The 19,225-nt window shown below is 39.8% G+C and overlaps 1 protein-coding gene and 1 long non-coding RNA gene across 35 annotated transcripts in view; one reads left to right on the top strand and one right to left on the bottom strand.

The window, feature by feature from the left end:
* Positions 1–19,225, top strand: part of LOC122522938 (voltage-dependent calcium channel type A subunit alpha-1) — a 132,211-nt gene that overhangs the window by 55,515 nt on the left and 57,471 nt on the right. For 28 of the 34 annotated variants that reach the window (XM_043644377.1, XM_043644354.1, XM_043644369.1 and 25 more), the window contains exons 3-4: positions 17,513–17,630; positions 17,700–18,103. In XM_043644377.1, coding sequence (XP_043500312.1) covers positions 17,513–17,630; positions 17,700–18,103 — 522 coding nt within the window. Of the gene's footprint in view, positions 1–4,053; positions 4,328–4,656; positions 5,007–17,512; positions 17,638–17,699; positions 18,104–18,866; positions 18,968–19,225 lie in introns of those variants that run through there. The other 6 variants (XM_043644356.1, XM_043644387.1, XM_043644375.1 and 3 more) reach the window with 5 other exon arrangements.
* Positions 613–2,581, bottom strand: LOC122522941. Its single transcript, XR_006305212.1, has 2 exons — positions 2,298–2,581; positions 613–775 (listed from the first exon to the last, which is right to left on the bottom strand). It is a non-coding gene; the product is annotated as an uncharacterized LOC122522941 (long non-coding RNA).

Raw genomic sequence — 19,225 nt, 5'->3', positions numbered from 1 at the left:
AATAATAAACATATAAAAACAGTATTGTAATAAAATGGAAAACTAAACGATTGACCAAAGACGCGAATGGAAGTAAAACATAAAGAATAGAAGAAAGACAAAGACAATAATTTATCGAAAAAAATGAAGAATCGGTTAGAATGTGCGTGTGGTTTGATGTACTCGGCGCATAGTAACGTAAGCGTAAGGTAACGCGATCGGTAGGAGGAGAGGTTGCAGGGGGTGGAAAGCTAGGGGAAGAGCGCGCGCGAGAGAGGAGGATGAAAGGGAAGGAAGAAACGGGTGGTAGAAATACAGAGAGAAAGAGAAATAGAGAGGGGTTGTACGTATCGCATCAGGGTGTATGCACCGAGGAGGGGTAGGCCGAGGCGGGGGTCACGGAGTGCGCTGACCTACTGTTCCACATTCGCCGCACACAGCAGCCTTTCCGAAGTTCGCGGCAGGGGGGAGGGAGGGAGTCGAACCCAGAAACCCAGAACGCCGCCCTCTGTTCCCCATTCCCCTCCCATTCCCTCCATACCCACGACTACGACGACGACGACGAGGATGATGGTAGAGTATAGAACATCGTTCTCTTCTTCTATTCGTTTTTTCCTTCTCTCTTTCTGTTTATTTTTCATTCGTTGCTAGTTCAGCCATCTTTCTCTTATTCTTACGGATTTAAATTCTCATACTTTCTAACCGCAGAAGAGTCTCGCGTGGAACTTCCTTCCTTCCTCCCTTTCTTTCCTTTCTTAGTTTCTTTCTCCCATTTTTATTGCTTCCCACTTCTTTCCTACAAGGAAATCAATGAAACGTTTTCATGGAAATTATTACTATGCCAAATGTAAGAACGTTTGATTAAAGAAAAAAAAGAAAGAAGATTATCGAAAGTGAATTTCTTTATACGAAAGCGATTGGTGCGTTAAGAAGAGGCGCGAAATACGAAGAGAAAACGTCGATTATTATTCGGAAGGAAATAGAGAGAGAGAAGGAGAGAGAAAGAGAGAGAGAGAGAGAGAAAGAGAGAGAGGAAGCATTCGATCGATTTCGGGTCTTGGGAGTGCGCTAGCCGAGAGAGCAGCTTCCTCTCGATTAGGAGAAAACGGTCAGCGAATGTAACGAGCATCCAAAGAGAGAAAAAGAAAGAAAGATAATAGGATAGACAGAGGCAGAGATTGAGGGTGAGAGAGATAGAAAGAGAGAGAGAGCTAGCCACGGAATTTATCGCGGTCGTCGTCTAGCAGCGACCCGACCGTTGCCTCCTTCCGTTGGCAAGGGCAATTAGCACTCTTCGTGCAACGGGATCGTTGAACCGCTCCACTAACTCTGCGTCAACGTCTTCAAATTTATCTCATTTTCTTTTAATTTTCTTCTTTTTTTCAATGTTGCTTTTTAACAGTTGCTAGAAACTGTAGAGAATCTCTTATAGACTGCGATCTCGCGTTGGAAAAGAAAAATATTGTAAAAATATAGATAAATGGGGTAAGAACAAGTGTGTGTGTGTGTGTGTGCATGTGTACGAGCGAATACGTGGAGGAAAGAAAGACGAATAGGAGATTTGTGCATAGATTTGCCGAGAAACTAAACTCTCAGGTATTTTTCACAAAGAAAGGGTTGGGTAGAATAGGGTAGGGGCACCGAATTCTCGCTAGACGTTCGTGCCAACTCGAAAGCAGCTCATCCCCTATTTTTCTGTTTTGGCAGGAAAGCGCATGCACCGCTAAAACCCCTTCAGCAGTATAGGTTTGAAGCACACCAATAAGAGGGAAAGCACGGTTACGCGCAAGGTACCTTTACGCATACTACTCGTGTGCCTCGTCGAGAACAGAGCCAACTATCGGCGCCTAATCGAGATATTTACTCGCAAGTTCGAGCTTTGAAAAAGAGCGCGAGAGATACGGGAAGAAAAAGTTCTTACCTTTATTTGTCCCCTTCCCCCTACCCCATCGATATGTCCTAATCGAATATTAATATGAATTTTCGAGATTTAACGGAACGATCTTCGAAACGATTAACACTAACGATCAAGATGTGTTTACATCTGTTTTCTTTTACTTTACGAATTTGTAAGATCAAATATACCAGCGCACACATATGTGTTTACGCGTATCTCGTCGAGGTCGCATAGGAGAGTTTGAATATTCGTTTGTTAGTTTCATTCGTTTAGTAATAGTCGTTCAATCGAAATTGCGGGGTACGTTTTAACAAGGACACGTTCCTGAAATCTAACATTGGAAGGGACTGGAAGTTTGTAGGAGAGACAAAGAAGGAACATACACGTACGAACACATATATAGAATTAAACGTATACTTACGCACCCTTCGCGTACGCATAGATAATGTATATAGAGAGACCGGTCTAAAGAAAAGAAGGAGGAAAGCTCACGGTGTAACGAAGGAAAAGCAAGGAATACCACGCGCACCTATGCGGAGTGTAAGTTACCAGCGAGGAGTTAGAATAAAGAAAAGAGATAAAGATAGTTAGTAGAGTAAAAGAAGGAGAAATATAGTAGAAAGAAAGAGAGAGAGTACTGGTGATTGAGAACACACACGAGGAAGAGGTTGGTTGGTTGGTTGGTTGGTCGGTGGGTCGGTCGGTCGGTCGGTCGGTCGGTCGGTTAGGACCCCGTGTCACGAGAGAGAAGTATGTAGAATAGATGGAAGAGTTGCTTGGATAGAAAGAGAGGGAAAGATTTAAAATCATCGCGAAGATGAAGTTGTAGTAGTGGTACGCGTTGGTATTGAAATCCACGACGACGATTACGACTACGACGACGACGACGACAACTACGACGACGACGACGACGACGACGACTACGTCTACGTGTAAGTGGTGGGGGATGAATATAGGGGTGGAATAAAGAGCACTAGAGGGAGGGTAAATCGGGAGGTAGTGGTGGAAACGCGAGAGAGCGTAGTCGAGCGATCGTCCCGCTGTGGCCACGAGCTTCGACGCTCGGGGAAGAAGAACGTAGGTAGTGTTTGAACTTCTGGCCGAGTGAAAAGGGACCGAGAGACCGAGTCGGGATATATAGCCGAAGAAAGGAGAGAAAAGAAAAGAAAAGAAAAGAAAAGATAAGATAAGATAGGATAAGATAAGTAAAGAAAAGAAAAAAAAGAGGTGAGGCTCGTGAGCGCCGGCTGCGCAATCCGCGAGACGTGTGCATCTATCTCATCGACGTTTTTTCGACCTTTCGAGACGTTTTCAAAGTGTTTCAAGGGGCGAACGCGAGTTACTCTTTACTCCTAATCTATTTCATTCTATTTCTCTTTTTTCTTTTTGTTGGATACTCCCTCCCTATTTCTTTCTTTCTTTCTCTCTCTCTTTCTCTCTCTCTCTCTCTGTCTCTATCTATCTATCTATCTATCTATCTATCTATCTCTCTTTCTCTTTTCGTTTACTCGCGAATGTGAGAGGTGTGTGTGCTCGTCGATCGGTGTTCCGTTTTCCTTTTACTTATCCACCTTTCTTTTACATTGCATCTATCGTTCTACTTATCTCTCTTTCTTTCTTTCTCTTATTCGTTTCGTCGTCGTCGTCGTGGTGGTGGTGTGGTAGTAGTGGTGGTGGTTGTGGTGGTGGTGGTGGTAGTAGTGTATAGTCGTCACGTCGACCGACGAACTCCTCGTTCACATCGACGTGTTCGTGTTTGTGGGTGCCGTTGTTACTGCCGTTGTTCTTCGTTTTCGTCGTCGTCTTCGTCGTTGTCGTTGTCGTCGTCGTCGTCGTCGTCGTCGTCGTCGTTGTCGTCGTCGTCGTCGTCGTCGTCGTCGACATCAACATCAACGTAAACATAATTCAAGATTATCAACATAATAAACGTTGTCGTCGTCGCCGTCGTCGTCGTCGTCATCGTTTTCGTAGTTGTCTCCTCCTCGTAGACGTTTTTCGTTGTTGGGTCGAGTCGTCGTCGTCGTCGTGGGATCAGAGCCGGGAACGGTGACGGCTCTGAAAGTGTTTGTTATGCGTCGGTGGTACAGCGGTGGTTGACGACGACGTCGACGTCGACGACGAGGAGGAGGACGAGAGAGGGCGGCGGAGGAGGAGGAGGAGGAGGAGGAGGAGGTGCTGCTGGTGCTGGAGGAGGCGGAAAAGGAAGAGAAGGAGCAGGAGGAGGAGGAGAAAAAGGCGAAAACGAGCGGAAAGCGGACGGTTATCGGGAGTGGAAGAAGAGAGAGTGGCCAGGTGTGTCGCGGCTTCGCCGAGAAGGAGGAAGAGAACGTGCTGGTGGAGCTCGTGGTGTGTCGGCGAAGAGGAAGAACGAAAGAAAGGGAGCCCGACGAAGACGAGGAAGAAGAAAAGGAAGGTAGTGCTGCTCGGAGGTTGCGCAGAGATATCGCCAAAGTGAGAAAGAGAGAAAGAAAGGGGAAGGGAGAGGGTACTCTGGGAAAGAGAGAGAGAGAAATATATATATATGTAGAGAGAGACAGTGAGAGAGAGGGTGGGTGGGAAAATTTTGGTGTCTGTGTGAAAGAAAACGAGCGAGAGAGTTTTGTGTATATGTGTGTGCGGAAAGTATCGGTTCTCTCATTCTCTCAACGTCCCTCCGTTTTACTCTCTCTCTCTCTCTCTCTCTCCCTCTCTCTCTCTCTTTCTCTTTCTCTTTCTTTAACTTTGTTTCCTCTCCTTTTCTAACTCTCTATCCTCTTCTCTCCTTCTCTCTGTCTCTCTAGTCTCTCTCTCTCTCTTTCTCCGGGTGGTCGTTTTGCGCACGAGAAGTAAGGGAGGAGGAGAAGGAGGAAGAAGAGGAGGAGAAGGAAGAGGAGAGCGGCCGGTGCGTGCGAAGAAGAGAAGAGAAGAGAAGAGAAGAGAAGGGCCAAAGGAGAAGGTGCAAACGTGGTGTATTTTTTCTGCGAAAGGGCTAAAAAAGTGTTCCGCTCCGAGGGAATCGACTACGTAGTCGAGTGTTGTAGTGCATTTTTGTTAAAGTGGTGCCTCAGCACGAAGAGGGAATCGCCAGCAGGGCAGAGGCTCGAACGCATGTAGGAACATGGCCGCATCCAGCCCCTGCCTCCCTCTAGAGGTGAGTCCAGCGAAACCGGAGCGGTTCTGCGTCCCCCCTAGTTCTTCTCTCTTTTTCTATCGCCCCGTGGCCCCGTTTATTTCTCTCCTCCTCCATCCCCTATTTTGTCTAACCTTGTTAATCTTTAACTTTCAAAAAAAACCTTTTCCCAAAATCCTCTTCAAATATCTTCAATCCTTGCGTTATTTTCCTCGCCTATATTCTCGTCGATCAATCCTCTCGGTTGATAAAACCTTTCAAACTCTCCTGTGCATTACGATCGTTTCAATTTACCCATTTAGCGAATACCTTGTGTGAAAGTGACCGAAGGACGACAACGTGCTTACCGTATTATGAGCACGTAACCTTATTATTCTCTTCGAATATTATTCGACTACAGTCGAAGCTGCTGTTTCTCTGTCATTTCCTTGCGATACACGGTCTGAACGATTACGAGAGAAAAACCTAGTTGAGATTGATTCTAACCATCTGCTAAGATTTTCACTTCCATCCAATCACGAAAGAATCACTTCTATTGCACAATTTCGTCGTTTCCACGATGTTGACTAAAATAGAATTTACGTTGGTAATAGAAATTTAGTTCAATCAACGCAAACCATATTTTTGCGATTACGAGCGTTCCTCGATTTCAAACAAAGTTAAACGTTGAAAGCTTTTTTCATCCTTGGTTATTGTGACAAAAGGGAACAAACGTTTTTCCCTTTTTTTTATACTCGATAAATGTTAGGGGAGGAAAAGAATTATGTTCAAAATTAAACTAACGAATCTTTCGTCGTTAATGATACCTTCTTACTCGTTCTCGTAACAAGAAAAATATCGAACAAGCGTGAATTTACAAAGATCGATCATCTTTTCTTTTAAAATACACGTACGGCGTGGGTGTGTTAGGGATGTTGTTAGAGGAAAAAAGACGAAAAAAGAAAACAAGCAAATTTTCTGTCATCCTCGTCGACTTCTGTTGTCGGTGTCGTCGGGAGCTATCTTTAATTTGGCGCTTTACGATGCGAATTTATTTTCTGCGGTGAAATTTATAGCTTTCATTAAAACCATGCCACGAGACATAACTCGAAGTTAAAACGTATGCGTGAGAGCGTCCATCGCAAAACGTTTTTACGGATAATTTATTAGGTGAGAGTTGTTTAGTTTTCTCTTTTCGATGCCAAGTATCCCCCCCCCTCTATATATATATATTTCTATCTTTTCTTCCCTTGTCTCCCTTCAGGGAGGACAGAAGTCCCGGTAATCTCCGACGATGCATCTTCGCGTGTTCATTTATTTTTCACGTTACACGAGTAGCCAACCGGCCCACTTTTCCGCCAATGAACGAGGTTTTTTTCTGCTTTCTCTTTCTCTCTCTCTTCATGTCCGTCCTCGTAGTCGATAAGAAAGGTCGACGATCCCTATCAAAGCATTCACGTAATTGTTAATTTATTAGATGTTCGTCGGGCCGTTTATCGTGTAGGAACATTCGGTGTTATGTAACTGCCAATTAAATAATGACAAAGAGAGAGAGAGAAAGAGAGAGAGGGAGAGAGAGAGAAAGAGAGCGAGCATGTCGTACACTCATTTCGTGTCCTTAGTGTAATAGCGAATGCGTGGGTGTGTAAAGTTCACGTGCGTGTATCGCATGCCGTGCCGTCTACTCTCGATCGTGCCCTTCTGTCATTTAATCGATCTTCGCAGATCGATATTTTTCACTCGAATTATAATACATACACACGTACATCTCTGCCTACGTACGCGTATGTTAAATCATAAACACGTGGTGTATAAAACGATGGGTAAATTATAGATGTATCACGGTTAGTTGATGAACTCGATTCTTGTTTGGTAGATCGATCATTTGATCAAATTTTCTATTACAAGGAACATTCCTGGTACCATCCCGAGATATTATCGATACAGGGACGTTTCTCATTACGTCCTGGAGAGACTTGCCTTCGCCATTGACTCTCTTTTTCGTTTCGAGAAGCACTCGAGGCGAGCGTACAAAAGGAACCGAACGATTGACGAGAGCACCGATTTCTCATGGAGATAACGAAAGTAGAAAGAATATATATATAATATATAATATATAATATATAAACTATATATATGTATGAACTAAAAAAGAGAATAACGATCGTAGAAAGAGAGAAAGAAATGAGAACGTGGAGTCGACCTTTCGTAACGAATTGTATATCAGTTCGATAATCGTTAAATATATTTCGTTATTACTAATAAATTCTATCTCCTTCCATCATTCTAATTACACAAATATATATACACTGAGAGAAAGCGAGTGGGTGGGAATAGAGAAAGGTAGATAAATATATAGAAGATTAAAGAGAACACGCGGCAAGAGTTTAGTTGAAGTTAGGTAGGTACTTTCTCTGACAGAGTTTTTAACGGGTTGGTACGCGTGCTTCTGCGAGCGCCACGTGTGACCAGCCATGAGGGGAGCTTTTGCAGTTGGTAAAACTGAGCTACGTTATTCGCTGTATTATTCTTACACATTAAACCAACTGCGAGGAACGCTAACAACATTGACAACGACAACGATGACATGGATGCTGATGATGATAATGATGATAACGACAACGATGATGATAATGATGCTGATTATGATGATTATGGTGATATAGATTACGAGAGACGACGACGTTGCTAGTGTTGTGTAGTAAGAGTGAAACAGAACTAGAAAGTGGAAGAGAGATAGAGCGAGGGGGCGATGGTAGATGTTGAAGTTAGAGTGGGGGAATAGAAACAGGGTAAAAGAGGAGAAGCTTTGTGGTATGCCGAGGGGTTGAGAGGGTGAAAGGGTAGCATGAATGAACGATCAATAGATATATAGTTACCTGCTACCAGGTGCCTACCTTGCTTTTCACTGTATTTCATCAATACACAGGTACTTTTATTATCTTCAAACTAAAAGCTCGACGAACTTTTTTTTCTTCTTATAAATTATTATTATTATTATTATTATTATTAATATGTTAGATTTAAAAAAATTTTTTAAATCTCTCTTTCCCGTAAATAAAAAAAAATGAAGCGTTAAGATAAATGTTAAATTAACAAACTAATATACAGAAATATAAATATATTCATTTAATTATTATATTTGGATAGAAAAAAAGTTTTCGAAGGAAGAAACAATCTGTGCCCTCTGATTCTTTTTTTCATCATTCAATTTTTATTTAAAGAAAAAGAAACGATGCAATATTAAGGATATGGTTTAAAGACAGAGAGAGAGAGAGAGAGAGATTTATTTTTTCGGGCAGCGACACACGAGGGATAGTTTTAATGTATAAGTATACCCGAGCGCATGCGTTCAACGACCAAGATGATACATACCCTGTAAAAAATGATTAAACTTATAGGTACCTATAAATACATATATATATATATATATATATATATATATATATATATAACTAAACTATGTACGTTGATACCTACTTACATATATCTACTTCTTGTAGCAATCTTTTCGAATATTAAAATGATACTTTATTCAGGTACTACGCGAGTATTCGCGCGTTTCCGAGTATTACTTGCTTTAGGGAAATGGGGCTTATCGTGCGTAGGAGTGGAGGGGGAACTGTGGGATTGGGAAATGGGATGAGAAGAAAAATGTGCGAGAATAGCTCAAATAAATAATTCATTTTCGATGAAACACGTGAGAGAGTAAGTGACACTCGGTACGATACTACCGATTACTAGATATCGTCGAGAATTGGAATATGCTGAATTGTGTATGGGGATTTCTTTGATGTAACAAAGATATTTGTTTCCATGAGGGTGCAAATTAATGAAAAAATAGGGGAAAAGGAAGAAACCGTGGTGCTCATTTTGAAATTCTTTCGTTCTTCCAAATGTTGCTCACGATATTTCATCATACATTTTTCTATCCTTTTCTCACATATAAATACATAATTTATTATACGCTTTTCTATCTCTTTCTCACACACACACACACAACGCACGCACGCACGTAACTCGTTGTGTATTTTTGTAGTTGTTTTTTGTTCTTTTTTCAATTCAATTTGTTATTTCATCGTCGTCGTCGTGGTTGTCGTCATCGTGGTTGTCGTCGTCGTTGTGGTTGTCGTCGTTGTCGTGGATGTCGTGAATGTCGTGGATGTTGTGAATGTCGTTGATGTCGTTGATGTCGTTGATGTCGTTGATGTCGTCGTTGTCATTGTCGTCATCGTCGTCTTCCTAGCACTTGGCAAATGCTGGAGACGTCGAGTCGCCTCGGCTGACCTTACTATTGACAAGGGCGCCTCCTCTCTGATTTATTAAGCCCCGGGCGACGTAAGGAAATGAGCTTCTCGTCGCGCACGATAAACACATACGATCGCGGAGAATATGTTGCGAGGGAAATGGAAGGAAAAAAGAAAGGGAGCGTGGGAGGGAGAGGGAGGGAAATAAGAAGAAAAAGAAAGAGGGAGAGAGAGAAGGAAGGAAAGAAAGAGAGCTATGCGAGTTTTGCTGGGGCTTTTTCGGAGCTTCGATCTATAAACGGAACCGGCCAACGACGTACGCCCTATATAAAATCCTACTTTCTCCCTCTCTCTCTCTCTCTCTCTTTCTCTCTCTCTTTCTTTCTTTCTTTCTTTCTATTTCTTTCTTTCTTTCTTTTTCAATATTTCCTTCTTTTTCTAGCTTTATATCTAACTCGAACGTCGAGGCATACACACACACACACACACACACACACACACACCGAAAAATATCGTCACATTTTTGTGACAGCCAACTTCGTCAACGACTAATAATCGCACGAAGTTTAGCTTGCACCATACACCGCGTTACTCTTACTGATAGTTATAATGTTATAGTTCAAGGATCTCGAAAGTATACAAAAGCGTACGTGTGCACCTATGCATGCACATGCACACACACACACATATATGTATTAGGTTTAACAATTAATTCGATACTTTTTGAATAAATCTAGTATTTGTTTATAGTGTAATCGTACATCTGTTTCTCTTCGTAATAGTCTCCATTGTTTTAAATGACTTTGGTTTATTTTTCAGGCAACTGCTGAATTTTTTGACGACTTTTGTTAGAATGAATGTAATATCAAGACATATTTCCAGTTAAAATAAAACTTTATTTAAATCGCGTAGGCTATATTCCGTAACGTTGATGATAATTATTTGGAGCTTTATGTTCATTAAATTTGTAAAGTTGACATATTTTTTCATGCATGGTATGATATATGTGTATGGGCGTGTATGATATCACGATGGAAAAAAGAAAAAACAATTTGAACTACAAGTCATTCGAGTTAGTAAAATCGTGTTGGATGCAAATAGGTAAAAGGCCACGCAAGAAATTGAGAAATCTTGTAGTTGGTTAGTGGGTGGGTGGACTAACCGTTTTCTACTGGCAGCTAATGTTTTCTTTCTGAGAAGTGGATTTTCATTTGAATGGTCTCTAGACTGAATAATGCACGATTCTACTTAACTGCCAGTTAAGAACGATTTATCTCGTAATAAAGCATTGATCGCGTTAACTGCGAAATGGCGTAACGTCGAATAAAAGTAGAGGATAAATAAAAAAAAAAGAAAGAATTGATTGGTGTCTTGCGGGATGCGTTTGATTTTTGGCTGACTCTTACTACTTACGCGAAAGAGCCAAGTTTTGGAATTATACGTATTATAGGATTGGTGAAGAGGAATGGAAAGGGATGGGGGTTAAAAATTGACGCGGAATCTAGGCAAAGGTTATCGAATAAATTAACACCATTCCTTTTTTATTATGTATGAAAAAAATTGTTCTTATTATACCTTCGAATGCATACAATAAACGTAATATACGAACGTTGTTCGTTTATTTGTTCGTTAGTTTGCAAAGTACCCAGTTCGAAGAATCGTACAATTATTTAACCGAGTGAATGAGCTCCGGCCATTGAGTCAGCGTATATCGTTTTGCATATCGAACGATCTTGCTTTGTATGAAACACACTTGTCCCAATTTCGCAAGGAATTTCGGAGAATACGTAATCGTTGTGTCGTATCAATGAAAGAGCCACTTCTTCGAAACGTTAGCTAGTATAACGTGAATGCGCGAGAACGGTCACCGGTACGGTGTGGTGTTGTAAATTTTTTGTGAAACAGCTCTTAACGATTGGGAATTTTTGTTTACTTAAGAGGAAGTTAATCATCATTATCAATTACTTTCTCTAAAAATTGATTTCAACGAAAGTATGCTAATAACGAATAGGAAAATAGTTTGAAGTCGTGGGTTGGGATTTGGAATCAAGTGGAAATGCATCTGCACTGCTTACTGCAACCTCTTCAGAAATCGCGTGTACAGCAAGTAGGATGGGCGTGGGACGAGTCAGACGTCTTTGTCGTCTACCTATGATCTGTTCTTACTACTTACAAGATAAAAAATCTTCCTCTTCCTTTTTTTTTTAATTTTCGTTCGTAGAAGTATTAGTTTAGGATAACTATACTACACTATGGATAATACGACCTACATAATATCTCACTTACGCGAGAGGTGATATTGTTCCAGTTACAAAGGAATCTAACAACAAGAGAGAATTAACGACAGACAGAAAGAAAGGAAGACAGTAAAACAGAGGTTTAGAGAAAACTGGTTCCTTCTGTTCTGTTCTGTTCTGTTCTGTTCTGTTCTGTTCTGTTCTGTTTTGTTTTGTTTTGTTTTGTTTTGTTTTGTTTTGTTTTGTTCTGTTCTGTTCTGTTCTGTTCTGTTGTTCTGTTTCCGCGATTTGTGGCTGGACTTTGATCTTGCAACAAGTACTACCGAGTCGAATGAATTTTGCACCCCCGTTCCTACTGCTCTTTCAATTTCTTTCCTTTTTTCTTTGTATAGCGAGTAACAACGACGTAAAGGTGAGTCAGACATTTCTGACCGTCTAATTATTCCTTCGCGACATACCACATGTACCTATAACGTATCCATTATATATACATACGTGTAAAGCCATCGTTGCTCGCTTTACATGATTCCTTCTATACGTACTACCGTATATATATATAAAAATATATATATACATTCAAAGTATAAGAATATAGCAATATAAGCACGTATACGTCCTCTTTCGTACACGTGTACGCCTGACGTAATGCATGCTTTCCATGAACAAATAGACCGAAAGGTAATTTCGTTAGACATAACATATAAGCGACTATTATCGTCATAAGTGTATATACCCTTTCACTTCTTTTTTTTTCTATATATATATACGCATAATAGAATGTACAATATTTCTCTTTTTTCTTGGAAATATTTTCTATCTTCATTTTGTCTTGTATTTTCATACAAACAGAATAAACAAGCTCAATTATTTGAAATCATAACAATCAAAAAAAGAAATAATAATAATAATCATTAGTAAAATGAAATCGTTCTTTCTTAAATTCAAAAATGCAGTATATTTGTCTTACGTAAAAGTAAAATATTCCAACGAATGGCGTTCTCTTACGAATCCACGTCATTCATCGTAGGTAGCTCGTAAAAACCGGCAAAGAGAGAGAGAGAGAAAGAGAGAGAGAGAGAGAGAGAGAGAGAGAGAGAGAGAGAGAGAGAGAGAGAGAGAGATGGTAGACACCGGTGAACGCGATCGATCCATTGAAGAAGCTCACAAGATGTATTCCAGGTTAACATGTTCCCTTCAAACTCGAGATTCGTAATCATCGCATGTTTGGTGACTTTACGGTGTCAATAATATCATGATCGATCGAAATCATACTGTTATATTATGTAGCATGCGTTCGTGTAATGCGACCAACGGACGAGCATTTATTATTAATTGTCGATGATACGACGTGAGCTACGAGATCGGTGAATAATCAAGATACCTATAAGAATCGATAATAATAGTAATAACTATGGGAAAAAATTATTTGAAATGTAATTTCTCCATGCCCCAACAACTCCGTCGATAAAAATTTCTGACGCATAATTGATTTTATTTCTTTTTTTTTTCTTTCAATGAAAGACAGTAGAAGACAATGAAAGAAAAAGAAAAAAAAAAGAAAAAAGATTGTTTAGGGAATACCTTTACATATCGTTATACTCAATACAAGTTCGAAAACGTCTTTACGTTTACGTTTTAACGTTCTTCTCTTCCTATCGATGCCTAATGCTATACCGTTAGTTCCTCTTAATAGCTAATTTATTGCCGAGCTTGCGATCTCGTCGAGTATGTCCCACTTGCATTTTGAACGATCTCTTTAACTTGCACGGTACCTTCCCTTTTCCCGTCTGCTTTCCTTCATCCCTTTCTCTATCTTTCCCTCTCTCTCTCTCTCTCTCCTTCTCTCTCTCTCTTTTTCTGTGACGCGAGAAAATGCTAGGAATCTTTTTAAATCTGAAATCGCATTGAAGAGGATGATCGTAGCAATACTCTTATCATGAGTGTTCAAAAAGAAGAAGAAGAAGAAGTAAATATCAATTTATTCGTTGGTACAATCATAAACTACGTATTTACTTATTATACACGTACACACACACGTGTATACTATGATCTCAATATATATATATAACTACCCACGATTAGAGGGGAGACGCTGCGCTCGCGTAGTCATAGAATACGCCTACGTTTGTACAAAATCTATGTATACATACGTATACTATACTTACATATCATGTACACCTATATACGTAGCAAGTAAAGTATATATATATATGTATATACATACCGACATATTCTGCGGGTTTCGTGCGTGTACGCACTAGCATTGGTCGAACTTCAATGTTTCCTGTGGTATTATATAGTATAAATGTGTGTGCGTGTGTGCGCGCGCGCGCGCGCGCGCGCGTGTGTGTGTGTGTGTGTGTGTGTGTGTGTGTGTGTGTGTAGTACGCTTTCGTGTATATGGTTACGTGCGCGCGCACCAGTTGCGAGAAATTGCTCGCATACACGTTTACACGCATACGTACGCGCAATAGAGTAGGAGAACGAGAAAGAAAACTAGGGAGGGAGAGAGAAAGAGAGAGAGGAGAGAGAGAGAGAGAGAGATAGATAGAGAGAGAGAGAGAGAGAGAGGGACAAGGTGAGGCAAGGATAGCGTTACGTAGCAGTCGTCGTCGTGTTGACGTCACCCGGCAAAATGGCGCTGACATGACGTCACCGGACTCCCTTCTCCTCTTCCCATTTACCACGATCGCGTCCTTACGATCCTCCGCAATGACTCGACGCCACCCCCGTCGTTGTCCTCGTCCTCGTCGTCGTCGTCGTCGTCGTCGTCGACGTTGTCTCGAAAGCTTGCTTGCTTGCTTGCTCGAATGGGGTTGGACTGACGGGCGCCGTAAACGATAATCTCGCACCGTGCTTTTAGCTGATTTTTGGCAAGATGACTAGTTGAAACTCAAGTATTTGAGGAGTATCCTCATCGATCACTACTGTTAATCAATGTCCATTGTATGTGAAAATTTATACGGATATATATATTTAATATAATATAATATATAATATTTATATGTTGTGCGCCGGTAATTATGAAAGTGGAATAAAAAATCTAACGATCGGATACAAATGAATTTTATGATTTATTTTATATTAAAATTGTTTTGATATTGTAAAATAAATTTTGTATTATAAGTATGTATACTTTTGTTGAGTTATAGATCACTATCATAATTATCGGTAAATATATTATTATATATTGTATTTAATATACATCATTGTAAAAAGCTCGTTTCATAAATCTCGTTTTATATATATATATATATATATTTATATTAGGTATAGTACGTATTTATGATAGTACGTCGTCGCGTGCACGCGCTCTCGCACCTAAAATGGCGTAGTAATTAACCTAATGAGAAACGCCGTGGGTTAGTATAGATTTTCTATCAGTTGTCGTTTCCTATGCGTTTCGTCGAAAATTTGAACAGTTTATTTTGAAAATGGCCTACGTCCATTGTAATATTTTCTTCTTTTTGTTGTTGTTGATCGTAATAACATCTACAATTGGAAATTAACTGTCATACAAAATATTTCACAGAGAAAAAAAATAAAAAATGGACTTCACCATCGAAAATAAACGGCTCATTTTTTTCCTTCTTCTTTTTGACATTATTTTTTATTTTTATTAAAACAATTTTTTTTCTTTTCAATTATTTTCCGTTTCATTCAATCGTTACAATTGTTCATCGTTCGTTACAACGATACCAATTTCTCGTAGAATTTACTTTCTTTTTCAGGGAAAGGAGGAGAGAGAGAGAGAGAAAGAGAGAGAAGAAATGAAGAATTAGGAAACATCGGTTTGGCAAAAATTCAATTTTCGTTTTAAGGGAGGACAGTAGCGTAAAAGCGCATACCGAGCAGTCATTTCGTTGTCATTGAAGAATTCTCTTCTTTATTTTGAAAAGCATCATACTTTATAAACTCCTTCGGTAATGTTTACGATATACGAATGAAAAATATATTTGAAAAGAATCGTTTCGACTATCTTCAGACGAATTGTTTCTTTTCATAAACATTTTTTTCCGGTACTCTTTACTTTTGTTCTCTCTCTCTTTCTCTTTTGTTTGTGCTCTTTCTCGCACGATCAAAACCATGTGCTTGACGTTTCGACTAGATAGAAAATTCAATTGTGAATATTCAACGTCAAGAAGCAGACCAGCAGTAGCAGCAGCATGGTTACTTCGACGGAATGAGAAAGTAGGGTAGAAACAAACGGCAAGGGGTAAAAGGCGAGGGTGGGTGGTTGAAAGGCACTAGAGAGAAATGTATGGTATTAATTACCATTGATAAAAAACACAAACGCGCTCGGCAACATGGCGATTTGGCACGATTCTCTCTTCTCGCCATTACTCGAACGGTTTAATAAAAAGCGTACATGAGCTGACTGTATAAATCATTATCAATCTTCTTCACTTATAATCTTCCTTCTTTCTCTTTTCTTTACTAACGCGATATATCTTAGGAATATTATGTAGAAATAAGAACAATCGGTTCATTTTGTTTCTTTTTGTTTTGTTTTTTTTTTCTACGAAATGTTAATAAGTAAATGTATCGGTATCGTTACTTGAAAAATAGTGCGGAAAGTGTACGTGTTATTATATACATAAGTGTGTGCTCGTATGTATATATCTGTGTGTTTGTGTGTATGTAAACATAGGTTGAGGGTGATTAGGTGGGTATTACGAATACAAAACTGGCATGCAGCGTTGCATATAAAGTGCAACGTGGAAAGAGTGCTATATTTCTTACGTGTTGCGATCCACACTTGCCGTTGCACCTGTTGCTGTCGTGACCAATCAGCGTCGAAAGAATGCTTTCAACTTCGTAAAAGTTAATTAAATTCTCGCTTTTGTTTTTTCCCCTTACACCCCTCCCAACCCCTTCTTTCTCCACTTCCCTCCCCCCATTAAGTCGAGTACGAGTTGATTTATTAGATATCCATTTGGCACGTTATATAGTTATGATAATACGGGAAGAAAGTGATATTCTACGACGATGCAGCGAACGATGTTAACGCTAAAAGTCCTCAGTGTTTAGCATTTATCGAATCGAAACGTTAAACGGTCGTTCGAGTAAAGTATATGTGTGTGTATGTGGATTCTCGAAACAATGTATGCCAAGTTATGCGTTGAGGCCACTGCGGATACTGAAAAACTTCGGCGACATGCCAGTCCCGAGTGTTTTCTAGCGTTGTGCATCATCAATGCGGCTAAACAAACTTTCCGTCGCTGTTAGAGAGTCCATTTGTCGTCGTTCGAGAAAACGCTTACCGCTCGACTGAATTTTATGAGTTTGACGAACGATAGTAGTCAAGCTATTTCTTATATCCGAGGTTACGTTCCACATACACGTCTTTTTCTTTTTTTAACGCGTTTCTTTATACTTCAAGAACATATAGAGGAATTATATATATAAGAATAAAATAATAATTAAAGTTTCGTTTTCTTTTTCTTATATATACGAATTTACATTATTTTATTTATTCGTCGAATAAAGTAGATGAAAGGATTGAAAAATGAAAGGGGAAGACTATAGGTATACGTAAATGGAGGTATGTGTTGTATGAAGATTCTTGTCGCGAGTTATTACATTACCGAGTACCTTGATTATTCTCTCACACACTTACTTTTGCCTGCGAAGCAAAAGCAACGCACAAAAGACCTTCGTAGAGAAAAGTCTCGGTTAATGCAATTAATTAGCCTCGTGCCACATAATACGACTTTGTCGGCCATTAATGAGCACTTTCGCGATATATATATAAATTATAGTTAACCGTGATAGAAACATCGGTATATGACTCGAATATATCGATATCAAGATGGTTCACGGGATGATGATACGTATCGTTTTATCGATAAACACAATTACGTTAGACCGTTTATACGTATTTATCTAGATAAAATTTGGTGGGAATTGTAAAAAAGTAACACGAATATACTTTCTCGAATAATATCAATAACCACCGTATGGATGAGTACAATGATAGGGGAGAGGAGAAAGCATGCATTATATGGTTAATAGGATATATCGAGGAGAGTTAATTAACGATTACGATATTTTGTTCGATCAGGTTGGCAGCAGCGCAAGAGGCGGCACAAAGGGATCCTGGATACGCGAGTCAGTACAGGAGAAGGCAGAGGTTGGCCGGACTGACTGGTCGCGGTGACTGGACTAGCTTTGGAGGGGAGGTAAGAGGCAAGTGTCTCCGACCAAGATGAAGAAATAGAAATAGAAAGGTGGGTGAATTTGCTTGGCAGGTAATTGGTCCGGTGGATATGGCGCCAGGCCGGGATCAGGGCGGAGGGGCGGGTGGAAGCGGGGGAGCGCAGCCCAAATCTAAGGGCACGACCTCGCTGTTTATCCTTTCGGAGGATAACTGTATAAGGAAGCACACCCGCTTCATCATCGAGTGGCCGCCCTTCGAGTACGCCGTCCTGCTCACCATCATCGCCAATTGCGTGGTCCTCGCCCTCGAGGAGCACTTGCCCAAACAAGACAAGACCATACTCGCACAGAAACTCGAGGCCACGGAGATCTACTTCCTCGGGATTTTCTGCGTCGAGGCGAGCCTTAAGATCCTCGCCCTTGGCTTTGTCCTCCACCGCGGCTCCTACCTTAGAAACATCTGGAACATCATGGACTTCTTCGTCGTGGTGACCGGGTGAGGAGATCGTCTATCTTCAACTGCAACACACATATATATATATATAATGATTTTATTCTTATTCTTTTTATATTTTTTTCTTTCCTTACTTTTCCTTAATCGTTATATTATTGATATTATCATCGTTTCACGTATCTAATCATTACTTTTTCATTCATTCTATTTCTTTCTTTACCCATACATATACATATATATATTTGTATATTACTCTGTCTATCTGTCTGTCTCTCTCTGTCTGTCTCTCTCTCTCTCTTTTTCTTTTTCTCTCTCTTTCTCTCTCTTTCTTTCTTTCTCTCTCTCTCTCTCTCTCTCTCTCTCTATTTTTCTTCTCATCTCTTCGTCCAAAACAATTATTCATTATCTCTCTTTTTTATTTTGAAATCGCATTTATTTACTTACATTATATTTGAAGAAATGATGAAAACTCATGAAACTTTGAGTTAGGCGGACACTACGAGAAGAGAAGACGATAGAGAGGAATATGCACTTTACCGTGGTCATTTATAATCGCGATAAGAGGCTGATTCCTATACAGATATTTCTATATTCTATATACGTTGACTTTACACGTAACAACCTTTTTAACGTTAGGATATCTGATCCCGAGGAAAGAAGTTTCAAAGCTAAAGTTTCAGAAAGATGTTACCTATATATAGATAGAAAGTTTCGTTATTTGAAGAAACTTCTTTCCTCGTACAGCTCCAAGCCGATACGGTTTGTCCGATTGGACAGATAGATTCTAGAGTGATCCTTGGATTAGGTCGATGACCGTGTTCGCCGAAACTAACGTGGACGTCGACCTGCGTATGCTACGTTCCTTCAGGGTCCTCAGACCGCTAAAGCTGGTTTCGAAAATTCCAAGTGAGTCAGTCACAATTCTGTGAAAAAGCAGATATAACAAAGCAAAACAGTACAAGAATACAGTGAAAGCAGCAGATTATTATTATATACTAACCCCCCACCCTTTGTTCATGGCATTTGCGTTTGTGTACGTTTCATAGTGTGATTAGCTTTTAATATTTTATATTTAACGTTCCCTATTATTATTATTGTTATTATTATTATTATTATTATCATTATTATCATTATTATCATTATTATCATTATTATCATTATTAT

The sequence above is a fragment of the Polistes fuscatus genome, unplaced genomic scaffold, assembly GCF_010416935.1.
Source record: "Polistes fuscatus isolate 324 unplaced genomic scaffold, CU_Pfus_HIC Scaffold6, whole genome shotgun sequence".
In the NCBI taxonomy this organism is placed as follows: Eukaryota; Metazoa; Arthropoda; class Insecta; order Hymenoptera; family Vespidae; genus Polistes; species Polistes fuscatus.
Note: the sequence above shows the minus strand (reverse complement) of the source record. Positions and strands in the feature narration are given on the sequence as shown.